Below are 27,289 nucleotides of genomic sequence, written 5' to 3'. Positions count from 1 at the left end.
CTCATGAGAATAAGGAGAAGTGTATGGTATGGAGGAAAAGTAATTTTATTGTTTCTCTATAATGCCAGTGATCAAGCTTGAATTTTGAATGACACCGTCTTGGAACAGGAGAATCTGGCTGTTTGCATAGCAAAGGGTCATTTGATTAGGTGGAACGAAGTCATTAGAAAGCAAATCTTGGGATTCTTTCTTATGCTATGTCTTACAGAGGACTGAGTTTGAGAGGAGGAAAAAAACTGTTCTTTTCCACCATCAAACCTTTGCAATGGACATTTTTTCAGTTTATTTGCTAGGCACTAAGAAAGAAAGTTAAATATGTTAATTCAACAAACACATTGTGATTGTCCTATGTATCAGGCGTGTTCTAGGCACTGAAGATTCAATGATAAGCAAAACAAGAGTCTTTTCCTCAGAGTTAATTGTAGAAAGGGATTTTGGAGGAAAGATGCAGAAAGAAAAGATCATAAACAATTAAACAATATGTTTTGATTTCACGTAGTCATGCGATAAAAATTAAATCGGACAGTGGGGAACTAGAGTTTGAGTACAAGTGTTAACTTTTGCCAGAATAGTCAAGGAAGATTTTTTTGAGGCAGTGACATTGAAGCTGAGATTTAAATAATGAGAAAGTAGGTAAAAGGAACAACAAATGCAAAGCTCCGAAAGGAAATAACTTAGTGTATTTTAGGGAGAGAGAGAAAATCAATGTGGCTTATACATAGTGAAAAGGGAAAAGGAATGGTAGGAGATGAGGTTGAGGATGCATTCAAGGGCACAACCAGGTAAGGCCCCACTGAGTGAGGAACATAGATCTGATTTTGATTGCAATTAAAAGTCACTGGAAGGTTTTAAGTAAGGGAAATGATCTATCCCTTTATACAACAAATTTACGTTGTGAGAAGATCTTTCTGACTCTACCACTGGGTAGAGAATGGACGGGGAGCACCAAGAATGGAAACCCACAAAAGTGAGTCAGCTGTGATCCCAAAGAGAAGGGATGGTCACTGAGACTAGGACCAGAGCAATGCAACTGGTAAGAAGCAGAAGGATTCTGCATATACCTGGAGAAGGAGCCCTGAGTCTTGCTGATGGATCTGATATTTGAAAGAAAGTAGGATTCAGGATGAGAATTCAAGATGACTCCATGGTTTGGACCTGAGATCCCTTATGAATCATGGTCTTATTCTTCCACATTAGAAAGATTAGAAAAGAAACAGTTTTGATAGAGAAATCAAGGGTTCTATTTGGCCAGTAAAAAATAAGATAGGTGCCTTTCAGGTGTATTTGATAATAGGTTTCTCTTGATTCTAGAGAAACTCAAAACCATTTACTCTCTCATTTATTCATCAGAAAAAAATCTGTTATCTGCAGTGCCTGACTGTGATCAAAACAGATTGAATCCCTGCAATTCTGGGCTTACATTCTAGTGAAGAGATAAATAATAAACAAGTAAATAAATAAATAAATTTTAATGACTTCAGGTAGTGATGGGTACTAAAAAGAAAAAAAAAACGTATTTAATTCATCCATATACTCAAAAAGGACCTTCTTTTTACAAGTGACCTAGCTGGGTGTGCCAGAGTCTACTAATACAAACAAAGAAACTAATAAAACTTCAGTGCATAAACAACACAAAAAGGTGTGTCTTTAAAAAAGATATTTGTAAAGTCTTAAGTTGAAAGAAGAATGGGATCAGTTTCAAATGGGCTCATCAATTTAAAAGTTAATAAAAGGGGTGGAATTTAAAGTTGGTCTCAAAGGAAAGAGAATTTAGGTATAAAGGAACTGTGGGGAAATGGAGGCATAAAGAATATTTCAAGCAGTTGGAATGATTAAAATGAAAAATGGTTTGCATTGAGAACACTGAACAATATATTTTGGCAAAAATATTGAGTATACAAAGGGAAAAAATAATGTATTGATAAATAATAAACTATGACAAAACTTAGTAACTTAAAACAATAAACAACTGAGCACGGTGGTACACTGCTGTAATCCCAGCAACTCCGGAGGCTGAGGCATAAGGATTGCAAATTTGAGGCCAGCTTCAACAACTTAGTGAGACCCTAAGCAATTTAGCAAGACCCTGTCTCAAAATAAAAAATAAAAAATGGTAGGAATGTGGCTCAATGGTTAAAATCCCCCGGGTTCAATCCCCAGTACCAAAAGAACAAAATAAAATACACATTTATCATCATGTGTTTAAGTGGGTCAGGAATCCAGGTGGGGCTTACCCCAGTCCCTGGTAAAGGTACTACTTGGGACTTCAGTCATCTAAAGGTTCAACTGGACAGGATCTTCTTCAAAGCTTCCTCATGTGACAATTGGCAGGCCTCCCTAATTGTTGCCAGAGACATCAGCTCCTTGCCACGTGGGCCTCTCATAGGACAATTCACAAGATAGTAGCCAGTTGCTCTCAAAGCAGATGCAGGAGAGAGCAAGAAAGAGAGGACAAGAGAGAACAAGATGGAAGACACAGTCTTTTTGTGATCTAGTCTTAGAAGTGACATGCCATCATTTCTGCCAAATGGAAGGCCAACCCATATTCAAGAGAGGGGATTACAAAAAAGATATGAATAGGTGGGATTCACAGGGGTTATCTTAGAAGCTGCCTACACAGAAATAAGGGAAGATAAGGTTGGAATTACAGGTGGAACTAGATCAAAGAAAGCCATGGAAATGAACCGGAGAGAGAAACCATTCAATTGAAAAGTACATTTAACATTTAAGCCATTTTAGTCAAACTGAAGTGTTGGATAAATAGAACTCTGAGTGTCATCCTAAAAGCCAGCTGTTTAACAAGTTGGAAAGATTAACTAATTATAGTGCCAAAAAAAAAAAAAAAAGCTCTCTATTTTATCAGGTAATGATGACCAAATAATTATATAGAAGATAGCTATCTGCCCTCACTAAAAACTTCTAACAACCTATCTTGACAGTGCACTCATGAAAATCCAGAATGGCCAACTAATATTTGTGACTGGTTGTCTGTCTTAGGATAGGCTATAAGATACACTTTCAGTAGCTTTCAAAACTCTTTTGTCCCAAACCCACAGCAAGAAATACATTTTACATCACAAATTAGAAGAATACATATACACATTTATACATAATCAAAATAGAAGTTTTATAGAATATAGTGCTATTATATATGACACACTGATTTTTTTCCCTATCCTATTTCATTAAAGAAGAAAATAAACTGGTAATAATTCACTGAATTCTTCACTTTCCACCACTTGGTTACGTTATGGAACAACTTGAAAACTACTGCTGTTCTAGAACATTAGCTTAGAAATCAAACAATATGATAATGTTCTGAACATTAGGTATTTAGGAATATAGTTTTCCCAGTAATTGAACTAGAACAGTGTCCTATGCATTCTAATCAAAGCATAACAACAAAATCTCAAAGCACATCAGGCCTTGTGTTAGCATATGTTCCTCGGATTGACTCTTGAGAAAATGAATTAAATTAGTAATTGAAAAGCACCTTTTTGTTTTTGTTTTTTATTTGCTATTCAGAGCCTGACTATACAGCCATCAAATCAAAATTACACACTCCCAACAACACACCCCAGCACACACAATTTGCTCTGCATTTTACACAAGTATTGCACTTATCTTAAATATATATTGTAATAGGAACCATCAAACATTAGAACATCCAAAGGACAAGAGTTCTGGTTGTGGCCACAAATCACCAACCATAACCATTAACCCTGAGGATTTCCTTAACACCTCAGATTGGGCAGAGGAATGACCTGAGCTTTACCTGGAATGGAAAAAGTGTTTTGAGACCTTTTGATTTTTATCATTTGAAATCAGATATAAAGGCATTTCCCAGGACTCTCTTTAATCCACCATCAGATTGTTCTTCTGACAAAAGGAGTTGATTGACTTTACTAGGGAATGTATATAGAAGGAAGATAATCAAGATTTTTCAGCCCTGATCTTATGCCAAACTCCAAACCTGCAGTGGAGCTCACAATCTCCTTGGGGAAAGGACTGTTAACAAATATGGACAATTTTGAGTACTGTGCAAGACAGAACAGGTTTAATTAAAAAAAAAAAAAAAGTCCTGCACCGCATGGTTTAGAAAACAGTACCTGCGAAAAGAGGTCTGTGAAGGAAGGGCTTAAGGCAGGCAGATCGAGGCTTTGCTAGGGCTCAATGACTCAGCTTTGACTGATGGTGGCATTTGAGAGGGGTGAGGGGAAGTTGGGCACTAATGCAAAAAAGACTATTGTTTAAGTCCGACTGGTCTGACCAGTATAGAAGGTTTGGGGTGGGGAAATACAGGAGTTTAAAGGGGAAATCAGGTCCTCCCCTATCAATCACCGACACTGGTGCAGGCTGAAGGCACCCGAAGTCTCACGTGCAGCGGAAATAGGCAGCTGTACAAATTTCCTCAGGAAAACATTGAAAGCAAAAATTGTGATCACACCCAACCCTTTCCTCTATGCCCTGCCCAATCTCTCCCACGTCTCCAAAAGGAAGGGAGCAGTAGGTCAAACTCGTTTGTTTATTCCTTTATTCAACTAACATTTCTCTCTCCCGAGGGGTCTTTGTTTCCAGCAAGGGAAGGACTCTTGCCTTTCCGGCAACACCAAGTATTCCACAGCGAAGGGGCCCCTTAGTTGCCGGGCTCAGCAAGACCACCTCACCACTGAAGGAAAGGACAAGGCTAGGGAGAAAGCTTCTCAGACCAGCATTCCAACACAAGCAGCGCCTTTGTAAAGAGGAGGAGGGAGAGAAGAGCTCTCAAATTGCGGATGGGGTGGTGAAATAATGAAATGTTCAGCCAAGGGAAAACTGGGGATTCCTAAACGTCCTCAGATGAGCTGACGCCCACCAACAGAGGCCCCTCTGGCTTGCTGGTCAAATTGTAACTTTTCCCTAGCAGGATTTTCCATGTCCGTACAAAAGGTATATCCCAAAACGATGCTGCCAACCGACCTAACCAGGATAGTTTGTAAAAGTGAAACCTGATCTAGGTGGAAAAGAAAGAACGAGAACAGAAACCCACCATGAAGGCAACGTTGCTGTGTTGGACCAAGTTTGCGAGCGAAATTTGTGAGCGAAAAACCCCAAAATAAGTCTCAAAATTCACTGGCAAGAAAGGGTTTGGTGGGCCGGATGTGTTCCCCCAAAAGCTAAGACTGGTGGTGACTGGGACGGTAGGGAATTTGAAAGAGAAGGCTCCTCAAAGACCCGGGATTAGGGCTGAAAAGAACAGGCGCAGAGAAGCACGCGGGGGACCTTTCCTGACTGTCCAGGAAGCTAAGAGTCGCTTTTTGCACAAGGGTCTGGGGCGCCGCGGGCTCCTGGCGGCCGCTGGGGGAAGCGCGCGGGCGGGGGGCGAGGGTGGAGTCTCGGAGCTGGGCGGGCCGGGGGCGGAGCCCAGGTGGTGTTGATATACAAAGGCAGGCACCCCAGCGGCTGCGCCCCGCCCACTGACGTGTCCACGGGTTCCGCTATAACCCGCAGCTCGCAGGGTTGCTCTAGAGCCTTGCCACGCCGCCGCCCCGAGCGCCTTTCCTCCGCACCTACGTCCGCAGCCGACCACGCGATCCCGCACACTCGCGCCTTTCCCTTGACACGGCGGACGCCGGAGGATTGGGGCGGCAATTTGCCATTTCCTTTTTAAATTAAAATTCTTTTTTCCTGCCTGTTATCGGATTTGGGGGTATTTTTTTTATTTCCTGATTTTCTTTTATTTGTTTACGATTTTTGTTTGACTGAGACAAACCCGCCGAAGACGTTTGCGTGGGGTTTGCGGATCCAGGAGCGGAGACCACCGAGGTAAAGCGCGCAGGGAGCGTCTGTGCTAAAGGGCGCGGGGCCCCGAGCGGGGTGGGGGAGGGGCGCCCGGGAGGGGCCGCGGCGGGAAGGCGGCGCGGGGGTAGTTCCCTCTGGGCTGGAGCGGGCTTCTTCACTAAGCTGGGTCTGCCGCCCGTGAGTCGCTAACCTCAGGGCAGTCAAGGAAGGGGCGAGAGGCCAGGGCCGCTTGCCCGCCCAGCGCGGAGCCGCATCTTCCCGTTAGGGGGATGGGAGCCCGCCGGGCCCGCGGCTCCGCTGCGGCAAGTCCTGTGACTGATTTGCATTCATAAAAATAATTAAGTCCAGGGGTCCAAGAATCCAGGGCTGGCGGAAGTAGGCTCGGGCTTTTATTATATCAGGAGCCAAGATTGGGGAAGAAGGACCGGGAACGTTTGACAATCGAGGATCGATATTGCATCAGTTCCTTTCCGGGCATAGGAGGGGCAGGGCCGGGCGAAGCGCTGGCGGGCCGAATGCCTGTGAACGGGTGTGCTTGAGGGCACGGTGTGCGCGTGTAAACAAACCCTCGGCGCGTCCGGGGCTGGGCCTTCGCCCCTTTTTGTGAGAGGAGAATCAGTGTCAGACCTGAACGCTGCCTTTGGGAAGCTTGCTAGCTGCCACAGAAACATTACCCTCTCTGGGGGTCTCGGGTCTGTAAGGGACGGATTACGTGGTATTGTTGTTCCACATGCTGCAAAAGGAGCCGTGCGCCAGGGTTGGCAGCACATTAGGCAGTGCCTGGGCGGAACGAGTGTCTCGTATGCCTGTGCAAACTGGGGCGGCTGGAGGAAAGCAAACAGACCCCCTCGCCACCCTCTCCCCGGCTTAGACTCGTGACAGTGGAGAAGGTGAAATACTAAAATCTGCCAGCGAAGGGGCCTCTGCGGGTGCAGTGCTGTAGTGGGATCATCTTTGTTCTCGGCGGCTCCGCCGTCTGTACTTTTCCGCCCCTCGGCGCGCCCCCGCCCCTCGCGCTCGGCTGGTACTTTTCCACTCGCCTGGACTGGGATGAATCAGCCGCGCTGCACCGCCCGGCGGCGTCACGTGATCGGGTGGCGGGCGGGCGCTGCAGTGTTGACGCGCCGCCTTTACCTTCTCAGGCAGCCTTGCGGGGCCGGTGCACCGCCAAGGACAAAAGGAACCCAGAGCTGCTCTGCGCACCAGATTCCTCCTGATGCTCACCATGAAGAAAGCCGAAATGGGAAGGTTCAATATTTCTCCGGATGAAGACAGCAGCAGCTACAGTTCCAACAGCGATTTCAACTACTCCTATCCCACCAAGCAAGCTGCTCTGAAAAGGTGGGAGAAGTTGTGCACTTTAAAAAAAAACCAAAAAATAGGTCTGGGAGTTACCTCGGACTCTGCTTTTGTTGCTTTAATTTACTGTAGCATTTGGAGAGTGCAGAAACTCATATGAGTTACCCAGTTGCCTTATTGCAATGACAGTATCCTGTAAAAGTCCTTATCTTGTGTTCGTCTCCCTGTTAATGTTTATATATTAAGGCGTTCTGGCAAAAGGAGGGGAACTACTTTATATTAAAGCAGACTGGTGTATAATTTATATATCTGACATTTATGTATACATATTTTTTTTTTTTGCAGTCATTATGCAGATGTAGATCCTGAAAACCAGAACTTTTTACTTGAATCAAATCTGGGGAAGAAGAAGTATGAAACAGACTTTGTAAGTTAAAAAATAATTTATCTGTGGCTTTATGGAGTAAAAGAATAGTTTTAGATTTCAAATCTAACTTGCCCAAACCTGGTTTTCTCCATTTAATTATTGTTATATGTTTGGTTATCGTTTTCCCTTTATGTAGCATCCAGGTACTACTTCCTTTGGAATGTCAGTATTTAATCTGAGCAATGCGATTGTGGGCAGTGGAATCCTTGGGCTTTCTTATGCCATGGCTAATACTGGAATTGCTCTTTTTATGTAAGTATGTGTAAGTAGTGAATCTGCCATACGGGGCAGTTAATACGATAATAAGACATGTTTTGGCTCCAGAAATCAAATTTACAGTTTAAATAATTGACTTAAAAATTAGTTCTTTCAAGTTAAAAGTATATAAAATCATAAAATCTTTATTATTCTACATATTGCACAAAACCAAGAAAGCCATTTAGGTAGAAAAAAATAGGGCACCCCCTCAAACTGACAAATTTAGCATAAAGTTTAGCATATACTGGATAATAAAAAAGAATTGATAAATCCAGAGTGGCTGCAATTTCTGTTCTGGTAAAAGGAAAAGTCAAAAATATAAATAAGTGTCTCCATATCAGCTTGAAAAATGGACAAGGTCTCCCCAAGGACTTGGGGCCCCTTAAATGTATAAGGAAAAAGAAAATTCTAAACATGTAAGGTGTGGTGATATTTACCTGGCCTGCAGCATGTTTGTTTTAGGACAAGTGAGTCATAATCTTCTGGTTGCTGAAAAGCGATTCATATGTGTGGAGGGGTTTTTTTCTCCTTTTTTCAATGTTTGTTTTTTCAGATCTTTACCATTGCATGGCAAAAATGAATACATATACCTGTTTTTAAATAGTTTTTCTCCCTAATTACCCAGTTAGAATTGGTCAGTCTTATGCTTTTCACCATAAATCCCTGGATAGAATTTTGGAGGTACAGAAAACTTTAGAGAAGACCATTATTTAGGCATCTTTACCCTGGAAATATGGTAGAAAAATATGGACTGTATTTCCAGGAAAATACCTGACTAACGTACATGCAAGTTTGAGCATGTATTTTTCAATGTTTGGTTCATAACCATTAAGTATCTGTGGACTCCTAGCTAAAGCAGTTGCTATGGAGGAGCCCACTACTTAATATTTTCATTGTATTAGATGAGGTAACCATACATACATACATAACATGCAACTGTTCCTTTGTGACAAATATGTTTTAGTTAACTGACTGGTACCTTACACTCAAGTTCTTATTTTCCCCAGCATGATGGAATGTTCGTGAAAAGAAAAGCAGACTTTTGCAAAGCTCTGCTTTGTGAAACTCCATAGTGTGGTTAAACTGGTTTTGGGAACTGGAAGCTAGGATTCATAGGACATGCTTTATTAGAACGAGACATTAAAGATCTCCTGCTAAGGTGAAGGACCAGGAATTTACATAGACGGGATCCTATAATTTCAAAGTTTTTAGTGGGAAACTAAAAACCCTTCCTAGCTCTTGGTATTAAACTGGAAGCAATTTTAAAATGCTACTGACGTTGGTTATAGTGCAAAAAATTAAATGAGATAAAATGGCAACTCTTTCCGAAGTGAAAGGAAAAGTCTGATGTTACCCTTGCACTTTTGGATTGCTCCTATTTCAATAGAAGTTTACATGTTTGATTAACCTTTATAATAAGGTTATTATTAAACTCAAGATTGCTTGAGTTTTTATTTGCCAGTATTTCCATTATATTCAGTGGTATAGAGGTAAGTGGGCCAAAAGCCACAAGATGGTTCACTTAACTCTATAGCTGACCTTTTTAACTGGAATCAGTCTTGAAGTTGAATGTGACCTCTAAGGAGATGAAGTCCTTTTATCTTTCATTGTTACTTTGTTTTGTTTTTAACTAAACCAACATCTTTTCTCCAGTTAGAAGTGAAGCTAGTAGTGTCACCTTAAATTTCTGGTGTTAGAATTGCCATTTCCTACATTTAATTCCTAGACATCAATTTCTTTGCCAGCACCTTACATCTACATCATACTGTGTGCAGTTTGCCCATACAGAACAAAATTCACATGACCATTGTCTTTGCAGGGTTTTCTATGAGTTTCCTTGATTTTTGTTGTTATTGTTGTTCATTTGTTTCTTAAAAATAAAAATCCTATCCGGCTTGGGTGAAAGGAACGTGTAGCTGGGATGAGAGAAAACCTGTATTCTATTTCTTTTTTCCCCTCATCAAAGTGAAAAGTTTAAGGGAAAGGATAGTTTAGACTGTCAAACTTGATGGCCTGCTTGTTCTAGCATAGGCATTTAAGTATGTGACAGCTTGTATTCCTCACCTTGGGGTACAGTTTATTATATCTTCATGGTCATTAGTTCTCTGATTCGTGCCCAGTTGTTAGTAAAGTTTGTAGTGCCTGCCACTTAAAATGTTAGTATCATTTCCCCTTTCCCATTCCTCTCCTTATCTACACAGTCCATGTGGTCTCAAGACCTTTCCTGAACCTGTCTCAATTGGATTTCACCAAAAAAAAAAAAAAAAAAACATGGGTAGGGCTTAATGACAAATTTAACTGACATTTTATAGAAAAAGGGAACCATTAAGACACAGACGTGGCAGACATCTAATTTTTATAGTGCCAAAATCAGAATGCTCCACTGGGAAGTTTTTCCAGCATCTCCTGCTGCAATTGGTACAGGGTGTACATCCTTGCTCTTAACCATAGTTACTATGGAACTAGCATCTGAGACATCTCGTTATGAATTTTTATTGTCTGTCAAGAGGTGAAATTGACATTCCGGTTAGCAGAAAAGGGGACGCCAATTCTTGGGAACATATTGGCACAAACAAGATATACTCCATATTTAAAAAATCAAAAAGCATTATCTTTAAGATAGCCCTGCTTGTTTATAACCTTGTACCTTCTCCTTCTTTCAACAGAATTCTTTTGACATTTGTGTCAATATTTTCCCTATATTCTGTTCATCTCCTTTTGAAGACTGCCAATGAAGGAGGTAAGGAGACATCCCTTGATTTTTTTTTTTTTCCCCCTAAAATAATTTATACTTATCATGATTTTCTTCTTAAAAAGGGCTTGCTCATGATCCATCCTGTTTTATTCAAATTGTAGGGTCTTTGTTATATGAACAATTGGGACATAAGGCATTTGGACTGGTTGGAAAGCTTGCAGCCTCTGGGTCAATTACAATGCAGAACATTGGAGGTAAGTTTTAAAAGGTGATATGGATAGATGTTTTGCTCATTGTGTAGCACAGTGGTGACACATGAGTTTTCGTGTCACATGCCACATTTTGCACTTGTAATGGTATAATTTTGTTTTCCTCCAGCTATGTCAAGCTACCTCTTCATAGTGAAATATGAGTTACCTTTGGTGATCCAGGCATTAATGAACATTGAAGATACAACTGGGTAGGTGCTAAGTAAGGTTACTCCTAAGAAACAATTATAGTCTAAAATGGCTAAACAATTACATTCTAAAATGGTTAGATACATTTGACCCAAGTTGGATATAAAATGATTATTAGTAAATTAGCCATAAAATGCTCCTGATGAAACTGACCAAGAAGCCCCTATAAACTGATTTGAACTTTTGAAAATGAAAGGCCAAACATAGTAGCTAGTTTTGTAATTCTGGATACCTATATCTAATCTGTGTGTAAAAACAGGTTTTCTAGAAGTTTCTCTTTATATTCACATTTGAGAAGTTATCATTATATAATGTGGACCCCAGCTTTGAATTACATTAAAAGTCAGTCTTAAACCTTACTGTTTAAAGCAGGATATCAAAAAATATATGACCACATAGTAGAAGCCTTTTTCTTCTTACAAGGTTATTCATCCCAGTGAACTAGCAGGTTTTTACCTGAAGTAAACACAGAAAGGCTCATTTACTTCCCAACTTACAGGCAGCATATTACCTCAAAATAGAGAGGTATGGTTATCTTTGGTGTGGCTTTAGAAATGTAATGTGATAAACTGATCTTTAAATATTAGTTGTCTGTAGTGTCCTTGTTGCCAAAGTGAGAAGAATGGAATTTATAAGCAGTTAAGAGTTTGAAAATCGCGATTTAAAGAAAGGTATAGTTCTTAATTAACTAAAAAGGAAAAAACATAATTTTTAGGGGATATACATAAAACTTTTTTGTGTCCTGTAAGTTCAGAAAGGATCTTTTGACTACTTTGGGAGTCAAGGTGGGTCAAGGTGTTAACAACACATTGATAATCTGGAACAAGTACTGGTTTGGAGAATTAGATTTGGGCCTCCCCCACTCCCTCTTGTTTTAGGTTTTGGCTTGGCTTTTGGTTTTGCCTGTGCATTTTAATCTAAGTATAAAAACTTTCCTTGTTGAAATGTTAAATAAGTGTATTTGCTAACAAATGTCTTTTAAAAAAAAAATACAGCTTGTTGTAAAATGTACTTGTTTCCAGCATTAGAAATTACAGGCTAAAGCTATAACAAAGTTGGTGTACAATTTTTCTAAAAGTGCTTAAAGATTAGCTTACTGGCTTCACAAAGCAGCTTTGTTCCCTATGTTAGTAGCAAGCCTTCAAGAAGCATTTTATGTTATGAATCAACTGGCAACCTTCCTAGAGCAAATAGAGGGACAAAAGTTAGACTGTTTTATACCCTATTTCTAACCTGAGTGAATATTCATCTAGCATACAAAGTTAAAAAGTTATTCCTATCTTTAATAAGGGATATTTTTTCCAAAACTTTTTTTTTCCTGTGTTTATTTTTAAGGTATTTCTGTAGAGTCCTCTGACAAGATGTGTACATTCTGTAGCTGGTTTTGACCTTGCTTCTCTTTTCTTTAATTCAGATTGTGGTATCTGAATGGTGACTATTTGGTTCTGCTGGTGTCATTGGTGCTCATTCTTCCTTTGTCACTGCTAAGAAATTTAGGTGAGCAAACCTGTTTCTAAAGAAAATTGAAATGGTTTTCTTTGCTAGAATTTATGAAAGCTGAAAGGCCCTGAACCCCTATATTAATTGTAGCATGCATGACCTATAGGTTATTTAAAATCTTAGTAGGATGGCTCCCAAAGAGTCAGAATATTTCATTGACATAACTGATGTCTTGTCCCTTATAAGCAGTAATGCACAATAATTGTTTCATGATTTTTATTATAACAAGTATGTGTCTTTATCTACTACACTTTTTAGTGTCTCAAGTCTTCCCATAAGAATTGACTTCCATTTGCCCTGCAGAGCCCTATTTTATTAAACTAGGTTTTTAGGTTTTTTTCTTATCTCTTACAGGATATTTGGGATATACCAGTGGCCTTTCCTTGTTGTGTATGATGTTCTTTCTGATTGTGGTAGGTATGGTTTTTCTTCAGAGAATATTGGTTATAACCTCTGTCTCATTGTTCAGCTTAACAAAGGCAAAATAATATATTTTCAGGTGATTTGCAAGAAATTTCAGATTCCTTGTCCTATGGAAGCTGCTTTGATAATTAATGAAACAGTAAACAGCACCCTAACAGAGCCAACAACTTTCATACCTAATTTGATGTTTAACATGACTGAAGTTGACTCTTGCAGACCACATTATTTTATCTTCAACTCCCAGGTAACTTAATTCCTAAAGTAAAGGAAGGGTGGGAAATTAGTCCTTCTTAGAAAGCATTCAATTAGCTACTGAGTTGTGAAGAAAATATGGGTTTATGTCTTAATAGATTAAGAAATGAAATAAACGTGTGGTGATAAATAATGGGGAGATTTAGAAGTTAGGATATTGTCCACACTAGATAGGCAGTCTCACATCAGGATATTAAATAAGCTTTTACATCTTTTTCAGACTGTATATGCTGTGCCAATTCTGACATTTTCATTTGTCTGTCATCCTGCTGTTCTTCCCATCTATGAAGAGCTGAAAGGGTGAGTCCTTTGCTTTTATGTAAGTTTACTGTGAAAATATTAAACAATGGTTTGTAACTGTTGCTAAAATACATGTTTGCATTTTCTTTTAAATTTACATAGCCGCAGCCGGAGAAGAATGATGAATGTGTCCAAGATTTCATTTTTTGCTATGTTTCTTATGTATCTGCTTGCTGCCCTCTTTGGATACCTGACATTTTATGGTAAATAATGCCTAACTTGAGGGGAAAAGACTTAATTTATTGTACTAAGCTGATACTTTTCTGTGTGTAGTTTTATCACTTAAAAAGTTCAGACTGGTTTGTAATCTTTCATAGTTGAGATGAAAGTTGAATTTAGAGTTTAGAATTTCCTATAGTGTATTACAGTAATTTTTAGAATCCAGGTTTGAACAACATTAGTCATTTTTATGGCAGGTTTTTATGATATTCTTACCTGCTGTCTGCTTCTTCTCCTGTCACCTTTAAACTGTATAACAGACAAACTAAGCCAAACCATGGGATTTAGCTATTTAGCTCCTGTTGTTTTTAATGCAGGTCATGTGGCTAAATCTCTACTTGCTATTTAGAAAAACTCTCCTTCAATGTTATTTTAATTGCATTAGCCATAATTCCAAATTAATCTTATTAGCCTCTTATTCGTTTTGTGAGTAGCTAATATTTTAGTACAGATTTCACCATAAGTTAGGTTTTCTACTTGATCTTCAGAGAAAACAGCACACTAAAAGCTTTTTTGATCTTTCCCCACAGAACATGTGGAGTCAGAATTGCTTCATACCTATTCTACTGTTATGGGAACTGATATTCTTCTTCTCATTGTTCGTTTGGCTGTGCTGGTGGCCGTCACCCTGACTGTACCAGTAGTTATTTTCCCAGTAAGTAATCAATTGCCTTTTGAGTAAACATGTATTTTTAGACAGGAACATTTGTAAGATGTTCAGATATATTCACTATTACTTGGGATTTTTTATTTTTGCATTAATTAAAGCTGGATTTTAAAATAGTATATATGTATATATTTTTTTTTCAGATCCGGAGTTCTGTAACACACTTGTTATGTGCAACAAAAGATTTCAGTTGGTGGCGTCATAGCCTTATTACAGTGTCTATCTTGGCATTTACCAATTTGCTTGTTATCTTTGTCCCAACTATTAGGGATATCTTTGGTTTTATTGGTAAGTATTTTAGAGTATCAAAGTTGATTCAAATGGAATTTGAATTTAACATCCCTGAAGGGATGTTAAGACTTAAAAAATATGACTCATTGAATTCTCAAGAAATGGTAAATATTCTTTTACAGGTGCGTCTGCAGCTGCTATGTTGATTTTTATTCTTCCATCTGCCTTCTATATCAAGTTGGTGAAGAAAGAATCTATGAAGTCTGTACAAAAGATTGGGGTGAGTGAAAGATGATAGCTGTAAAAACTAACAACTTTTTTTAACATCAGAGATTCCCCCAGTTGATTTTAACTACTTTCTCAGCCATCATAGTTATTTCTAGTAAGCATTTCAGTAAATAATACAACTTGACAGAAGTTTGGGGAGGGGAGTAAAAAGATAATTTGCCATCTCACAGATACTCAATTTGATTAGAAAAGAGTTATTAGACATTTTAGAGATAGGAATAAAGAATAGCGTAAAGACACCCAACTTTTAGCACCCGTTCCCCAGTGATTGTTGTGTGATAGGTGCTTAAAGGGACATTGAGTATATAAAGAGAAAAGGCCGAGGTGTTTGGTTGAATGAAACTAACCGTCCTCAAAGCAAAGTTCAGTAGGGCCAAAGTGTTGACCGTTGTATACTTGAGATGTAGTGATAACTGACTACCAAGAGCATGACAGGTATTGTGGTTCTGGAGCTAGAATCCTGGTCTGTTTAGGGAAAAAAATTGCTTCTCAATATTTTCCATTACCATTCTGGTCTGGAATTGTTTATGCACCAACAACTGTCACCTTGTTTTATTGAAAATTGGATAGTGACAATAATGAAAAAGTATAATTCAGGAAGTTTTATAAGTATAGTCATTTTATACTAAAAATAACCCCTTGATCACAGGAAATAGTTTATATTTAACAAAGCAAAACTAGTATAGAACATTATACAGATGTAACTTTAGTAAGCATGAACCTAAATTGAAGGTAAGGAATGTTTAGCACATGTGTTGCTTGCTGATTAGTTTTCTCTGCTCATTGCAGGCTCTGTTTTTCCTGATCAGTGGCATAGTGGTGATGATCGGAAGCATGGCCTTGATTGTTTTGGATTGGGTACACAATGCTCCTGGAGGTGGCCATTAATTGATACCACTCAAATTCGAATAGTCCATCTGAAGCCAGTGTTGAGTCAACTCAACTACTATGAAATTTCACCTGATGTTTTCAGTTTCACTTCCTTTTGAAGTGCAGATTCCTCGCTGGTTCTTCTGAATGCAGAATAAGTGAACTTTTTTTCTTTACTTTTTCTTTTTCTATTTTAAAGAAACTTATCTGTATGTTAGGAATGGATATTAACAACAAAACCACGAGTCTCGGGTTAAGGGAAGTGACAATTTTATTCCATTCCAGAGAATGGACGAACTCTTAACTTTTATCAAGCCACATGTTTGGCTGTCATTGTTTAACTTGGATATTTTATGATTTTACTTGAATGTGCCTAATGGAACCATTCGATGTGAGAAACAATTATTTACAGCAAAGTATTGAAAATAACCATTGAGAAAACACTATTATTTTTTGTACCAAAAATACTTAAAGACCTCAGAAGCACTATTTTACTTTTAAGGAATTGCTTTTTTTTTTAACTTTATCCAGAAACAGTTGTCAATGAATTCCGTAAAATAATTTCATTGGTATTTAAAAATTAATATTAGTATTATGAAATGATTTGCCTTTTTTGTAGGCATTATAAGCCAAATACTTTTTTACCCAAAATAATTTTTAAGAGTAAATGATGTTATGAAAAATTGTATCGTGAATTAGGAAGCATTGTTTTTTCCATTCAAACTTCACCTTACATATAGGATGATTGATTGATTGTTGCTACACCAAATCAGATGAACCATGTTCATCATTTTTCTTCTCTCCCCAAATAATGTGGTTCATTCAGACTTAAATTTTTTAAGTCTTCAGCCTATTAGAATGGAAGATAATGTAGATATTTCTGTGGGAAATAAAATAGCTAATTTTGAGGTACCAAATAGTGCAATTGGGTAAAACAGGGTTTATTCAGTTGCATCTGTCTCCAGAGTTGTATTGACAGCTCTGGGTCTCTTTTTGGGCCAGCCCTTTTTTGACATTGCTTCCAGCAGTGAAAAATGGGCACTTGATGGCAATAGGCCAGAACTATTCTATCCAGAGTACAACTTTTCAAAATGCTCATCTACTGGAAGTGTGATTTACTTGACTTTGTATGGCTTAGTTGTATTCATGTTTTGTCTTGTAGTAGAGGTCTAATCCATAGGTTACACCGATATTTGATATGATATAAGTTCTCTTCATATCGGCCACTGGGTTTCTCATGCAGTAAGCTTTTTAAAAATTTGTTTGCACTGGGTTGTCATCTCAATCTTATATAATATAAAATTACTTGTTTACATCCAAAAACGTGATTAGCTAGGAAAAACAGTGCAACCTAATTGTACGTAGTTGTTCTGGTCCAACTGCATGTTCACCCTTCCATTTCAATTCCAGTTAGAGGTGAAAACATTATTTTGTAACTTGGCTTTAAGAGCACATTTATTGTACGATACGGTGTATGGTGAATATATTATTAAATAATGTGGTACTTTGCTCATCAGGCATAATGTCTAAGATCTAATATACATAATTCCATTAAGTGGTTGAGGGAAGCAAATAATGGAATCATCAATTGGTTATCTGGCTCTAAAGTTTTCTTTTGAACTAAACATTTTTTGAGTTTTATACAAGAGCCAGAAATGTGGCAGACATGGTTTTTGTTACATGTTCTTGTATTATATGTGACTAATTTATAGGCAATGTGTCTGTGATTAAAGACCCTCACGGAACTGGAAGACGTCTTGTAGTGCTACGTTGGGTGAAGTCCATTTTTGTTTTCTACAAAGATAAAATAATTAGGGACCATCTAGAAAAAGAAAGGCAGTGAGAAGACAAATTGCACAGCACTGCTTTCATTTAATTGGCTTTGGGCACTCCATTTGAATTCAGAACCTCACCTGTAGTTGAGACCAAGAATTGGCACTTCTGCTTGAGTTCCAAGTACAGAGTTGCTTTCTACATTCACCACCTTCTGTGTAGAAGAAAGTGCCTTGGCAACCCGGAAAGAATGGAAGAAACGAATCCTCTTCTCACAGCAGATCAATGTTGGAGAGGTTCCCCCCTAATCCTCATTGGTTAAGGTTCAAAATCAATTCCTAGGATAAATTCCATTGCATGGTTTTCTTGGAGCTATCTTGTCTGCCTTGAGGTTCCTAAACAGTGAATTCCCATTAATGAGCAGTCTTCAGTATTAAAACCACTGTCTTGTCACCTCATTTTGCATTACTGTCTTCCGTGGATGTTTCAGTTATAACTGCAATGTTATTTATAGAACAGCATTAATCCATTAAAGCTAACCTATTTTTCAATATTTATGATCATCTATGTACATACATTGTCTGTCCATATGTATTTGTAAATAGGTTGTATATAATATGTCAGTATTGGGTCTTGGGTTCACATGTATATATTCCTGTAAGTTTCTTAACTGCATTTTGATGAATTCACATTATGTATAAGTCCCCAAAGTACCTGTACAGAGAATTCAATATAAAAGAAAGACTCAAGTTGTGTACAAATACTAAACATTTAAAATACTTGTTTAAACTGTATTTGCAATAAACTGGTTGGACATCAAATTTTTTTCATGAAAACTTGGTGCAAGTTCAGATCTCTTATTTAAATTTTAAATAAAGCCTAAATTTTCAAAATGCAGTAGTTATCAAAATGTGATAGTGTAATGAAATCAAATGTGATCTAGTATAATGAAAGACCTTTGAGAACCTGGGTGCATTGACATTGTATATTAGTGTAAATATCCCCATTGTACTGTTAGAGGCCAACAATTCCAGTGTGGTTTGTTGGCAAGGAGTGCTACACCGTTTCAATGAAACAATGTATGTTTTAACTGAACTAAAATAAATACATGCTTAATCCTGAGTAGTAGTGTTTTTCCTTTGAAGTAATGGGATTAGCAGCATTTTGTAAACACTTAGCAGTTGGTGAGTGTCGTTATATGTTAGTGATTATAATGAACAGAAAAATGAATGTAAGTTCCAAAGTTTACAAACTAAAAGAATGAAAAGACAAGTTGGGAAGATACTAAAAGGAATCAAAAGCACCCAGACTTCACCCTGCTGATGGAATAAGTAGGCCAAAAATGCATCAGAAACCATAAGAGTAATTGTTTCCCATATGTGCCTGTGTGTTCTGAATCTATAGGTATGGCTGGAGTAAAGCCCAGGACCCAGTTTGTGTTCAGTTTCAGGAAGCCCCTAATGCAGGTACAATTAAGGATCACTGAGGCCTGGAAATATTAGTTTGGTGAATTGGTCATGAAAGGAAACATTGATTGACAAGCTGATAGTATCATGTAACAGCACAGAATTGCAAAGGGTGGCCAAGAAACTCAGGTGTGGCCTATTGATGGCCTTAAAAGGTTGAGGCTTATAAAATGAAATACTAAAACAAAGGAAATACAGGAAAGCAGGTGTGCTTGGGAATGGATCTGAAGACAAATCTCCAAGAAACTAATACCCACTTAGTAATGATGGCAAAGGAGAAGGGGTTATGATTAGTAAGGACAGCAGTGCAACAAATCTGAATAGAAGAGAAAAGGACCTGTGGAGTTTTCAGGTATTCAAGCACCCACCACGTTGGGCAAGCGTGCCTAACAGAATCCACTCACTTCAAATTATGCTAACTTTAAGATACTATTTTAAACCATTTTAAAATAATACCCCAAACAAACCAGAATGCCAATATATTAATCCAAAAATAGAAATGTATCTGATAGGTAGACCTACTCCAAATGAAAATTTCCCTAGCCAGGAAACCAGCTATTCCCATCAGGTTTCCTTGAAGCCTGAGGAATATTTGAGGAACACATCTAAATAGAGAACCAAAGCTGTTCGTCTTGATTTGTAAATATTCCTACCTGGAGAGTTGGCTTAAACTTCTGATAACAAAATAAAACCAGTGAAAAATAGCTTAAGTAAATATGGCAGATGGAAAGAACTTAAAATAGAGATTGGAATGCCTCAGAAAATTAAAAAGATGAATGGGCTCCCAAAAGTTGAAAACTATTCGCCCTAGAGACCTCAAATATCAAAGGTGTGTACAGCTTTATTGTAGAGCTGTGCAATTCAATTCTGAGCTTTCAATTTCTTCAGTTCAATTTCTCCAGATAAACCAATTGGTCAGTAATGAGTCAAGTATTCACCCTGATCTCTTCCGTATAATTGCTAAATGAATACATTCTCTTTTATTTCCTACAGAACAGGTGAAAAGAGGCTCACGCTTTTAAACAAGAATTTACTAAGTGCTTGTGATATAAAAACAGCATGTGATTTAATGGTTTACTCACCTTCTGCAAGAGACCTAAACAGGAAAGGCTTTCTTGCCTCACCTATGTCTGCCTCCGGGTGGCAGAAGCCATCTTTAATCTCAACCACCCAAATGATATTGTGGCAGTGAAACCCTTCTTTTCAAATCCTAGCCAAATTTGATTGTCCCCCACATTTGTGAGGAAAGAGTTAACACCATAAGTCTGATCGTTAACCCTTGGCCAATTCCTAGGAACATGGCCATCAGAATGTTCTTTATGTTAGTGACTGATGATGTTGTTATATTCACCAGGAGCAATGGACCATGCCATACTGGTTTGTCAGGTTGCTTTACACAAACACCAAGATTATGATGTGCACCTGGTTTTATTGTTGGGGTCCTGACTTTTGGTGGCCTAGGATATTTGCATAGCAGGATAAGCCTCTGTGATCAGTTTCCCACCCCCACTCTATAAATAAAGTCTTGGCCTCTAAGACTCATTTGGTCTTTCGGACAGAGGTTTCACCCACATCTCTGTAGTTCACTACCAGAAAAAGCTTTCCTATGTGGTCTCAGGCAAAGAAGATATTGGAAGCCTGGGCTGGACACCTTTGGCTTCCACTGTTAATATCTTTTTCCTGTTGCTTTTGTTCTGTGTCCTTTCCTATAAAAAGTCTTAGCAGTTGATTATTATTGAGTCTTGGGATTGACCATTATTGAGTCTTGGGATTGACCATTATTGAGTCTTGGGATTCCTTAATCAGTAAATGAAATATGTATTTTCATTCCCCCCCCCCACCCTCTCTCTCTCTCTCTCCTCTATACCATCAGTTTATGATATTCATTCTCTTCTTTTCCAGGAAGGATTTTTTTTTTCTCAGTGAAATCCTCAAAGCCTTATGAAATAAACTTTACTCAACAATGTCTGGGGGTTGGGAGGGTGAGACAGCAAACGTGGGTTTTACATTGCACACACTATTCATAAAGTCCCATTTGACATGTTCCCCCAGCCATGCAGTGACCTGGAATTTCTACCTGCCCTTTCTCCCATACCACACACAGCCCATTCTCATAAGTAGCCCAACTTTATCTACAAACTTGCCTATTCTCAGGAACACAAAAGCTTTGAAGTTGTCATCAGGATTTACCTTCCTGAGATGATGGTTTACTGTCCATGTGTTTTTATTTCCATTCTGCCCTTGAAGATCTGACTCCTATACCCACCCTTTTTAAGTGACTTCTCTCTTTTCTAACCACTTACAATACTTACATTGAAAGGGATTCTGGTAAATTCAATTTTGTCATCTGATTATAATGAAAATATCTGAAGTAGAGAGAACCCACTCTATAATTTAGATAGAAGCAGAGCTTTACTCGTTGAAATAAGGTCATGGGTGAGGTCTAAAGACTGAGAGCTCAACCTCCCAACCTCCTTCCATAATGGCCCATAGGTGCTGCCTTAACCTAGGGCCCTACCGAATGTGTCTTGAAAAACATGTCTCTAAAGAGAATGAACTCCCACAATGACAGTTCTACTAGCTGGATGCTACTATGTTCCTGTTTTCTGAGAATGGTCTTAACCTCCTATCTGAACCCAATTATCCTCTCAACCCAACCCAATAACCACAATGTTGACATGAGGTTCACAGAGAAGCCAGGTCTCCCTGACTAAGAATGTACTGTTGAGTAGGTACTCAGGTTCTTACAGGTATCTGTGGCAGAGAGGTGAAGAAATCAGAATGAAATATAGACCCAGATGTCACATAAACTGACAAGTTCCCTAGTCAACATGGTGCCTGGTGAGCACTGCCTTTGGCTGAAGGAAATCATGGTCTTTTAAAATATGGTAGAAGAGACACCACCCACCCCCTCCAAATTTGTTGATGAGTGCAGTGGTGTGTGTGTGTAGTCCCATCTACTCTGGGAGGCTGAGGCGGAGAATTGCTTTAGCTTAGGAGTTTGAGACCTGCCTGGGCAACATCAGAAGATCCCATCTCCCAAAAGAAGGAAGGGAGGGAGGGAGATGGGGAAAGAGAAAGGGAAAGAAAGGAAGAAAGGAAAGAGGGAGAAAAATAAAGAAAAAATGGGTATTGACCTCTGGTTAGACCTAGTTCTGCAGATGTGATTATGAATCATAAACTAATCTTTTGACTCATTCATTTTTCTCAGGAGTTTGGGAATTATTTCAGTTCTAAATATATAAATTAAACTTTCAATGTTATCACACCTTCTTACCAAAAATGTAGCAAAATCACACACCAATGTAATTTTTTAAAGTGAGATATCTGATCAATAGGCACGAAAAGGAACAAAACATACTAAGGATGCCTATTTTAAGGATACAATTTCAACAAGCAGTTATTTTTCTCAAGGAGAAATGTGCCTTAAGTTTACTAAGTGATAAATTTTATTCCAGTGTCTCCAACTCATTACAGCTTAGCATGGAATTGTATTATATTCCAAGCCCAAAATAAACTGTATTTCTTTTTTTAAAAATTTCCTTTCATTTTCTTTGTATTTCCTTCAAAGTGACTGAATTCTCAAAAGAGATGTGGAATTCATGGTTCACAACCCTTCTGCTCCAGATAGAGGAATTGTATTTTTAAACTGATCTCTAAATAGAAAGATCCAAAGAAGGAAATATGTGGAATATGAAGATCTCTTCTCAAAATGCATGAGAGTCTCATAAACTTGGAAACATTCTTCTCTCACAAACTGCTCCAAAAAGAAATGTTTAGTATGTACTGCCCATATTGAAGGCAATGAAGCAGGTGGGAGAACATTCTTTCTTGCTTGTGGGGGAGAGACCAGTGAATTATATTTTTTAAAAAGCACTTTTTGTTCTAGAACAAAACAAAACAAAACCTCATGCAAACAATTCACTTAAAAGACCATGATTGCCAACAAATTATCACAGATTTTACTACAATGTTTGTGAAAGAAGAGTTAATAACTAACAGGGTCAGTAATTGCTCCACACTGGTTTTCAATATGTTGCACTGTTTCTGGAAAGCTCTCCTGGTGTGTGGGGGTGTGACCTTGTAGCCCTGCAAAGATGGGTTCAAGTTCTGGTTTGCCATTATTAGCTATGTGATATCCAGCAAATTCTGAACCTGCCCAAGCCTCAGTTTGCTCTCTATGTAATAAAATCTAGCATAACTCACATGATCCAGTGTTTACTATGTGCCAGGTTCTGCACAAAGAACAATCACTACAATCCCTGGATTGTGTGTACTTCTTAATCCCTTTTTACTGAAGAAGACATTGAAGCTTATTAGTTGAGCCTCAACTTTAGAAGGTTGAGTGACTCAGCCCAGCTGAGACTCAAGCCCTGATCCTGATCCTATGCTATTAATTTATTCCTTTGAAAGTAAGGATAAGTATAAAACCCCCATATGTAGGGTTGTTTTGGATATTAAATGAAGTAACCCAAGGACCTGTCATTGTGTGTATCACAGAACTGAATATTATGCAGCACTGAAAATAAACTGCAGTTCATTTTTGTAATTAAAAGTTTGAGGGCTGGGGATGTGGCTCAAGCGGTAGCGCGCTCGCCTGGCATGCTTGCAGCCCGGGTTCCATCCTCCGCACCACATACAAACAAAGATGTTGTGTCCGCCGAGAACTGAAAAATAAATATTAAAAAAAAAGTTTGAATAAATAAGTCCTAGAATATCACATGTATTTAGCATTATATCCTTTTTAAAGTTCAAAACAACTAAAATGAAACAATGACTTTATTAGCATACTAATATATTTCCCAACACAATTAAAGAAAGAAGCAAGGGAATGACACATGCAACATTCAAGATCATGGTTAGTTTGGAAAGGGGAGTGTGGGGAAGGGTGCAGAAGCAGATGGAAGTGGCTGTCAATGTTCTAGTTTTCTGGTGTTCAAGGGCAAAGACAGGAGAGTTGATAGAAAAACAGAAGAGGACCCACTTTGACCAAAGATGAGTGTACTGTGAACCAGACTGATTACACCAATGATGTACTTCCAAAGTTCATTTTAAAAAGGAATTTTTACATAGGTAGAACCATAGCAAAATGCTAACTTCCTATCAATCATTTTTTTCACCTAAAAATGTGAAATTTCCTATAGTTTTATCTAATATATATCAATAAGCATTGGTTTCTTCTAGCCCCCCCCCGCCCCCTTCTCTAGTTTGCTAGGTGTGATGAGTTTCCCACAGAATCCCACAGCACTCTGAGCTCATCAGCTTCGCCTGTCCCCAAAATGAGGAAGGCAGGTGGTTTCTAATCCAATCCCAATTACTGGTTTCCAAATCCTAAGGGCTCTTTCAAACTGACAGGCTCAGATGGGATGCTGAATAATTGTTGAATCTGATTTCTCAAAATCTCAATGTAATTCAATTAGAAGATTGTATTTGGGTACAGAATAGATACAGGAGACTTATGCACATAGAGGTGCATTAGAAAAAAATCTCAGGACCCCCAAATTTGGCTCCTCCTAGTCTTTCCCCTTGTAATAAGGAGACACATCTCATTGCTTTAAGGTTTCCTCTATGATACTAAAAGTTCTGCAGACCTCCAAGGACCCAGTCTTGGAATCCACTCCCCATGCCCACATCTGCCCCTAGCCTTCCTGCTCAACCTGGCCGTGGACTCTATCTTTGACCTTTGTTTGAGCTTTCAGTCTCCTTTCTGGCATCTGTGCTATGTCTCTGAGTGACAGGAACCTTTCTGTGGCCCTTCACTTGCAGTTCTCTGATAGTTTTAGGTCACTGGCATTTCTGAGCTCTACCCTGAACTCTAGCTCTGGCCCCCTACAACTCATTCCCCATACTGTAATCGGACCAATTTTTCCACAGAACAAAAGTAATCATGTCAGTCCTCAGAATTGAAAAGACAAGTTATCAGCCCTTATCACACTACAAAATGCAGGATCAGGGGCAGGACAAATGGCTTAAGCACTACCATTTGGAAGCTCTCTAATAATTCTAAAACTCTGCTGAGCCAACTTCAGGAGTGCTTCCTACACTGAGATGGGACGAATCCCTTAATTAAGCTCCAATTCTGCCCCTCTTTCCAGTGGGGACTCCTCAATCCATTTATCTCCATAGCTCTTGAGCAAGGCTTCTTCTGTAAGATTCTTCTTTTTCTGATATCTTGTCTTAGCTTCATCAGAAGTGGGGATTCTTAAATATGTATTCCTTGGGGTTTAGGAAGATTTCTTAGTCCACTTCTCTATTCATAGAAGGTTGGGGTCAAGAATTGCTTTAAATTCTGAGCAGTTTCACTTTTTCTAGACTAGTGGACCCTTAAGCAGTTTAACTCTCTCAAAAATTCAGCAACTTCTCATCTGAGTCAGTTTCAATAGCCACAACCACAGTTCTTTTCCATGAGTATTTCTTTGTTTATAGGTATAACTCATATATCATAATTGTGTGGTATATGAATTGAGGTATAATTCATATACCATACAATTCATACGAAGTGTACAATTCAGTGGGCTTTAGTGTATTCACAAAGTTGTGCAACCATCACCACTGGATACAGAACATTTTAGTCACCCCGAAAACAAACCCTCCTTATACTCATTAGCGGTCACTCCATTTGTTTCTACCTTCCCCCACCCACAACATCAATCCCCCAGGCCTAGGTAAACACCAGTCTACTTTCTGTCTCCATAGATTTTCCTATTTTGGACATTTCACATGAATGAGTCACACAATATATGACCTGACTGGCTTCTTTCACTTAGTGTAATGTTTTCAAAGATCATCCATGTTGTTGTATATGTCTGTACTTTATTTTTTAAATATTTATTTAGTTTTTGGTGGATACATCTTTATTTTATTTTTATGTGGTGCTGAGGATCAAACCCAGCACTCCGTGCATGCCAGGCGAGCGTGCTACTGCTTGAGCCACATCCCCAGCCCTGTACTTAATTTTTTTACTGTTACTATTCCAGTGTATAGCTATAGCTAGAGTACATCCACTCTATCTATCAGTTGATGAACATTGGAGATGTTTCTACAGTTTGGTTATTTTGAATAGCACTTATAAACATTTATGTACAGGATTTTATATGGACATATGTTTTCATTTCTTTTTAGTCATGCTTCATGAATTTGCCATATTTCTTTATTACTTTTCTCTCCTTCTCCTCCCACCCGTTTTTCAGTTGCAGTTGCTTTGGACCTAATGTGAGTGGGAGAACCACATCTTTAGTTTTTCACTCAGAGCTATTTCAACCTATTAAAAAGAGCTGGTCCCATCTTAATTCATGCACAGGTTTTAACTATGTGTTCAATGGCTGCACCTGGACTTGATCTTTGCTTCAGGGCAGTGTCTTAATCAAACTTTGTTATCAGAACATTTTCCTGTGCTACCTTTTATTATTTGAGGCTCAGAAATGATTGTCTTTTGCAACACTAATAAATTCCCAAATCTGTGGACATTCTCTATTCCTTTGGCTTGCAAACTGGTTGATTCTTTTCTGAGTTCCTCTTTTTTTATGGAACTGGGAATTGAACTCGGGATGCTCTACCACTTCCTCAAAGGGGAATGAGAAAGAAAAAATTAGCTTGGACTCTAAAAGTTTGCCCTACCATTCATCAGATTGGAATGAAAGATACAGATAAAGCCAGCTGCAAAGTTAACAGGAAACAATATGTCCCCCCAGGACAGCCTGCAGCTGCAGTGTCATAACAACCCACTTCTTTAAGTGGCTACTGCATTCTTACTGAGGAGCTTTTTTCTCTAAACCCAGAGAGTATCAGAAATTTAAATGATTGGATTAAAATTGTTTGAAATTACATCGGTAAGAAGGAAACATCCCGCTTTGCCTGGGGAAATCTAAGTTCCTTTGACACAGAGGAGCAGTCTCTGTTTACAACCCAGGTGCACAGTTTCAGATAAGGGTTTCTGTACACAGCATTCCACAGCCGTTTTAACTTTCTTTTTTCCAGGGAAGCTCAAACCCAGGTCTTGTATGCAGCCTGGATATGCTATTTACCACTGTACACAGTCCTGCTTTGCTTTGAGCCTATCAAATCATGGCTTTATTAAAATTTCATCTAAAGTCTATCCATCCCCAGAATTTTATCTATTCTAACTTTGTTGCCTCCTGGTTCCTATAGTGTGTCTCCTTCATTACAATGGATCAATGAACCTAATTTTGTCTGACAGATTGTTCACTTTTAGTGGTCTTGGGCTGAATGGGTTAAGACAGGGTATTCAACTCACTGTGAACTTTTGACATTTGAAAATGTGTATTTTATATAATAAAATAATTATAGGTTCTTGTCAGTTCCTGCCTTGACCCTAAACTATCCTAGCTTTTTGAAGATTACTCCTTGCCCAGAAAACTTAAG

General features: G+C 38.6%; 1 protein-coding gene across 3 annotated transcripts; it reads left to right on the top strand.

Moving 5' to 3' along the window:
- Positions 1-5,447: 5,447 nt before the first annotated feature.
- Slc38a2 (solute carrier family 38 member 2) lies at positions 5,448-18,563 on the top strand. Of its 3 annotated transcripts, XM_046435992.2 has the most exons (16): positions 5,448-5,805; positions 6,924-7,122; positions 7,426-7,507; positions 7,644-7,759; positions 10,432-10,505; positions 10,622-10,714; positions 10,839-10,920; positions 12,333-12,415; positions 12,773-12,831; positions 12,918-13,085; positions 13,314-13,393; positions 13,496-13,596; positions 14,143-14,267; positions 14,423-14,567; positions 14,693-14,790; positions 15,588-18,563. In XM_046435992.2, the coding sequence occupies exons 2-16, from the start codon at positions 6,998-7,000 to the stop codon at positions 15,684-15,686; spliced, it is 1,530 nt and encodes a 509-aa protein (XP_046291948.1). In that variant the 5' UTR covers positions 5,448-5,805; positions 6,924-6,997; the 3' UTR covers positions 15,687-18,563. The 3 variants fall into 3 exon arrangements, with proteins under 3 accessions (XP_046291948.1, XP_058432203.1, XP_058432204.1); XM_058576220.1 differs by lacking the exon at positions 7,644-7,759; XM_058576221.1 differs by lacking the exons at positions 5,448-5,805; positions 6,924-7,122; positions 7,644-7,759 and having other exon boundaries at positions 7,152-7,507.
- Positions 18,564-27,289: the final 8,726 nt, after the last annotated feature.

The sequence above is a fragment of the Marmota monax genome, unplaced genomic scaffold, assembly GCF_021218885.2.
Source record: "Marmota monax isolate L192 unplaced genomic scaffold, Marmota_monax_Labrador192_F-V1.1 WCK01_AAM20220418_F8-fsc00012, whole genome shotgun sequence".
Taxonomy (NCBI): domain Eukaryota; kingdom Metazoa; phylum Chordata; class Mammalia; order Rodentia; family Sciuridae; genus Marmota; species Marmota monax.
Note: the sequence above shows the minus strand (reverse complement) of the source record. Positions and strands in the feature narration are given on the sequence as shown.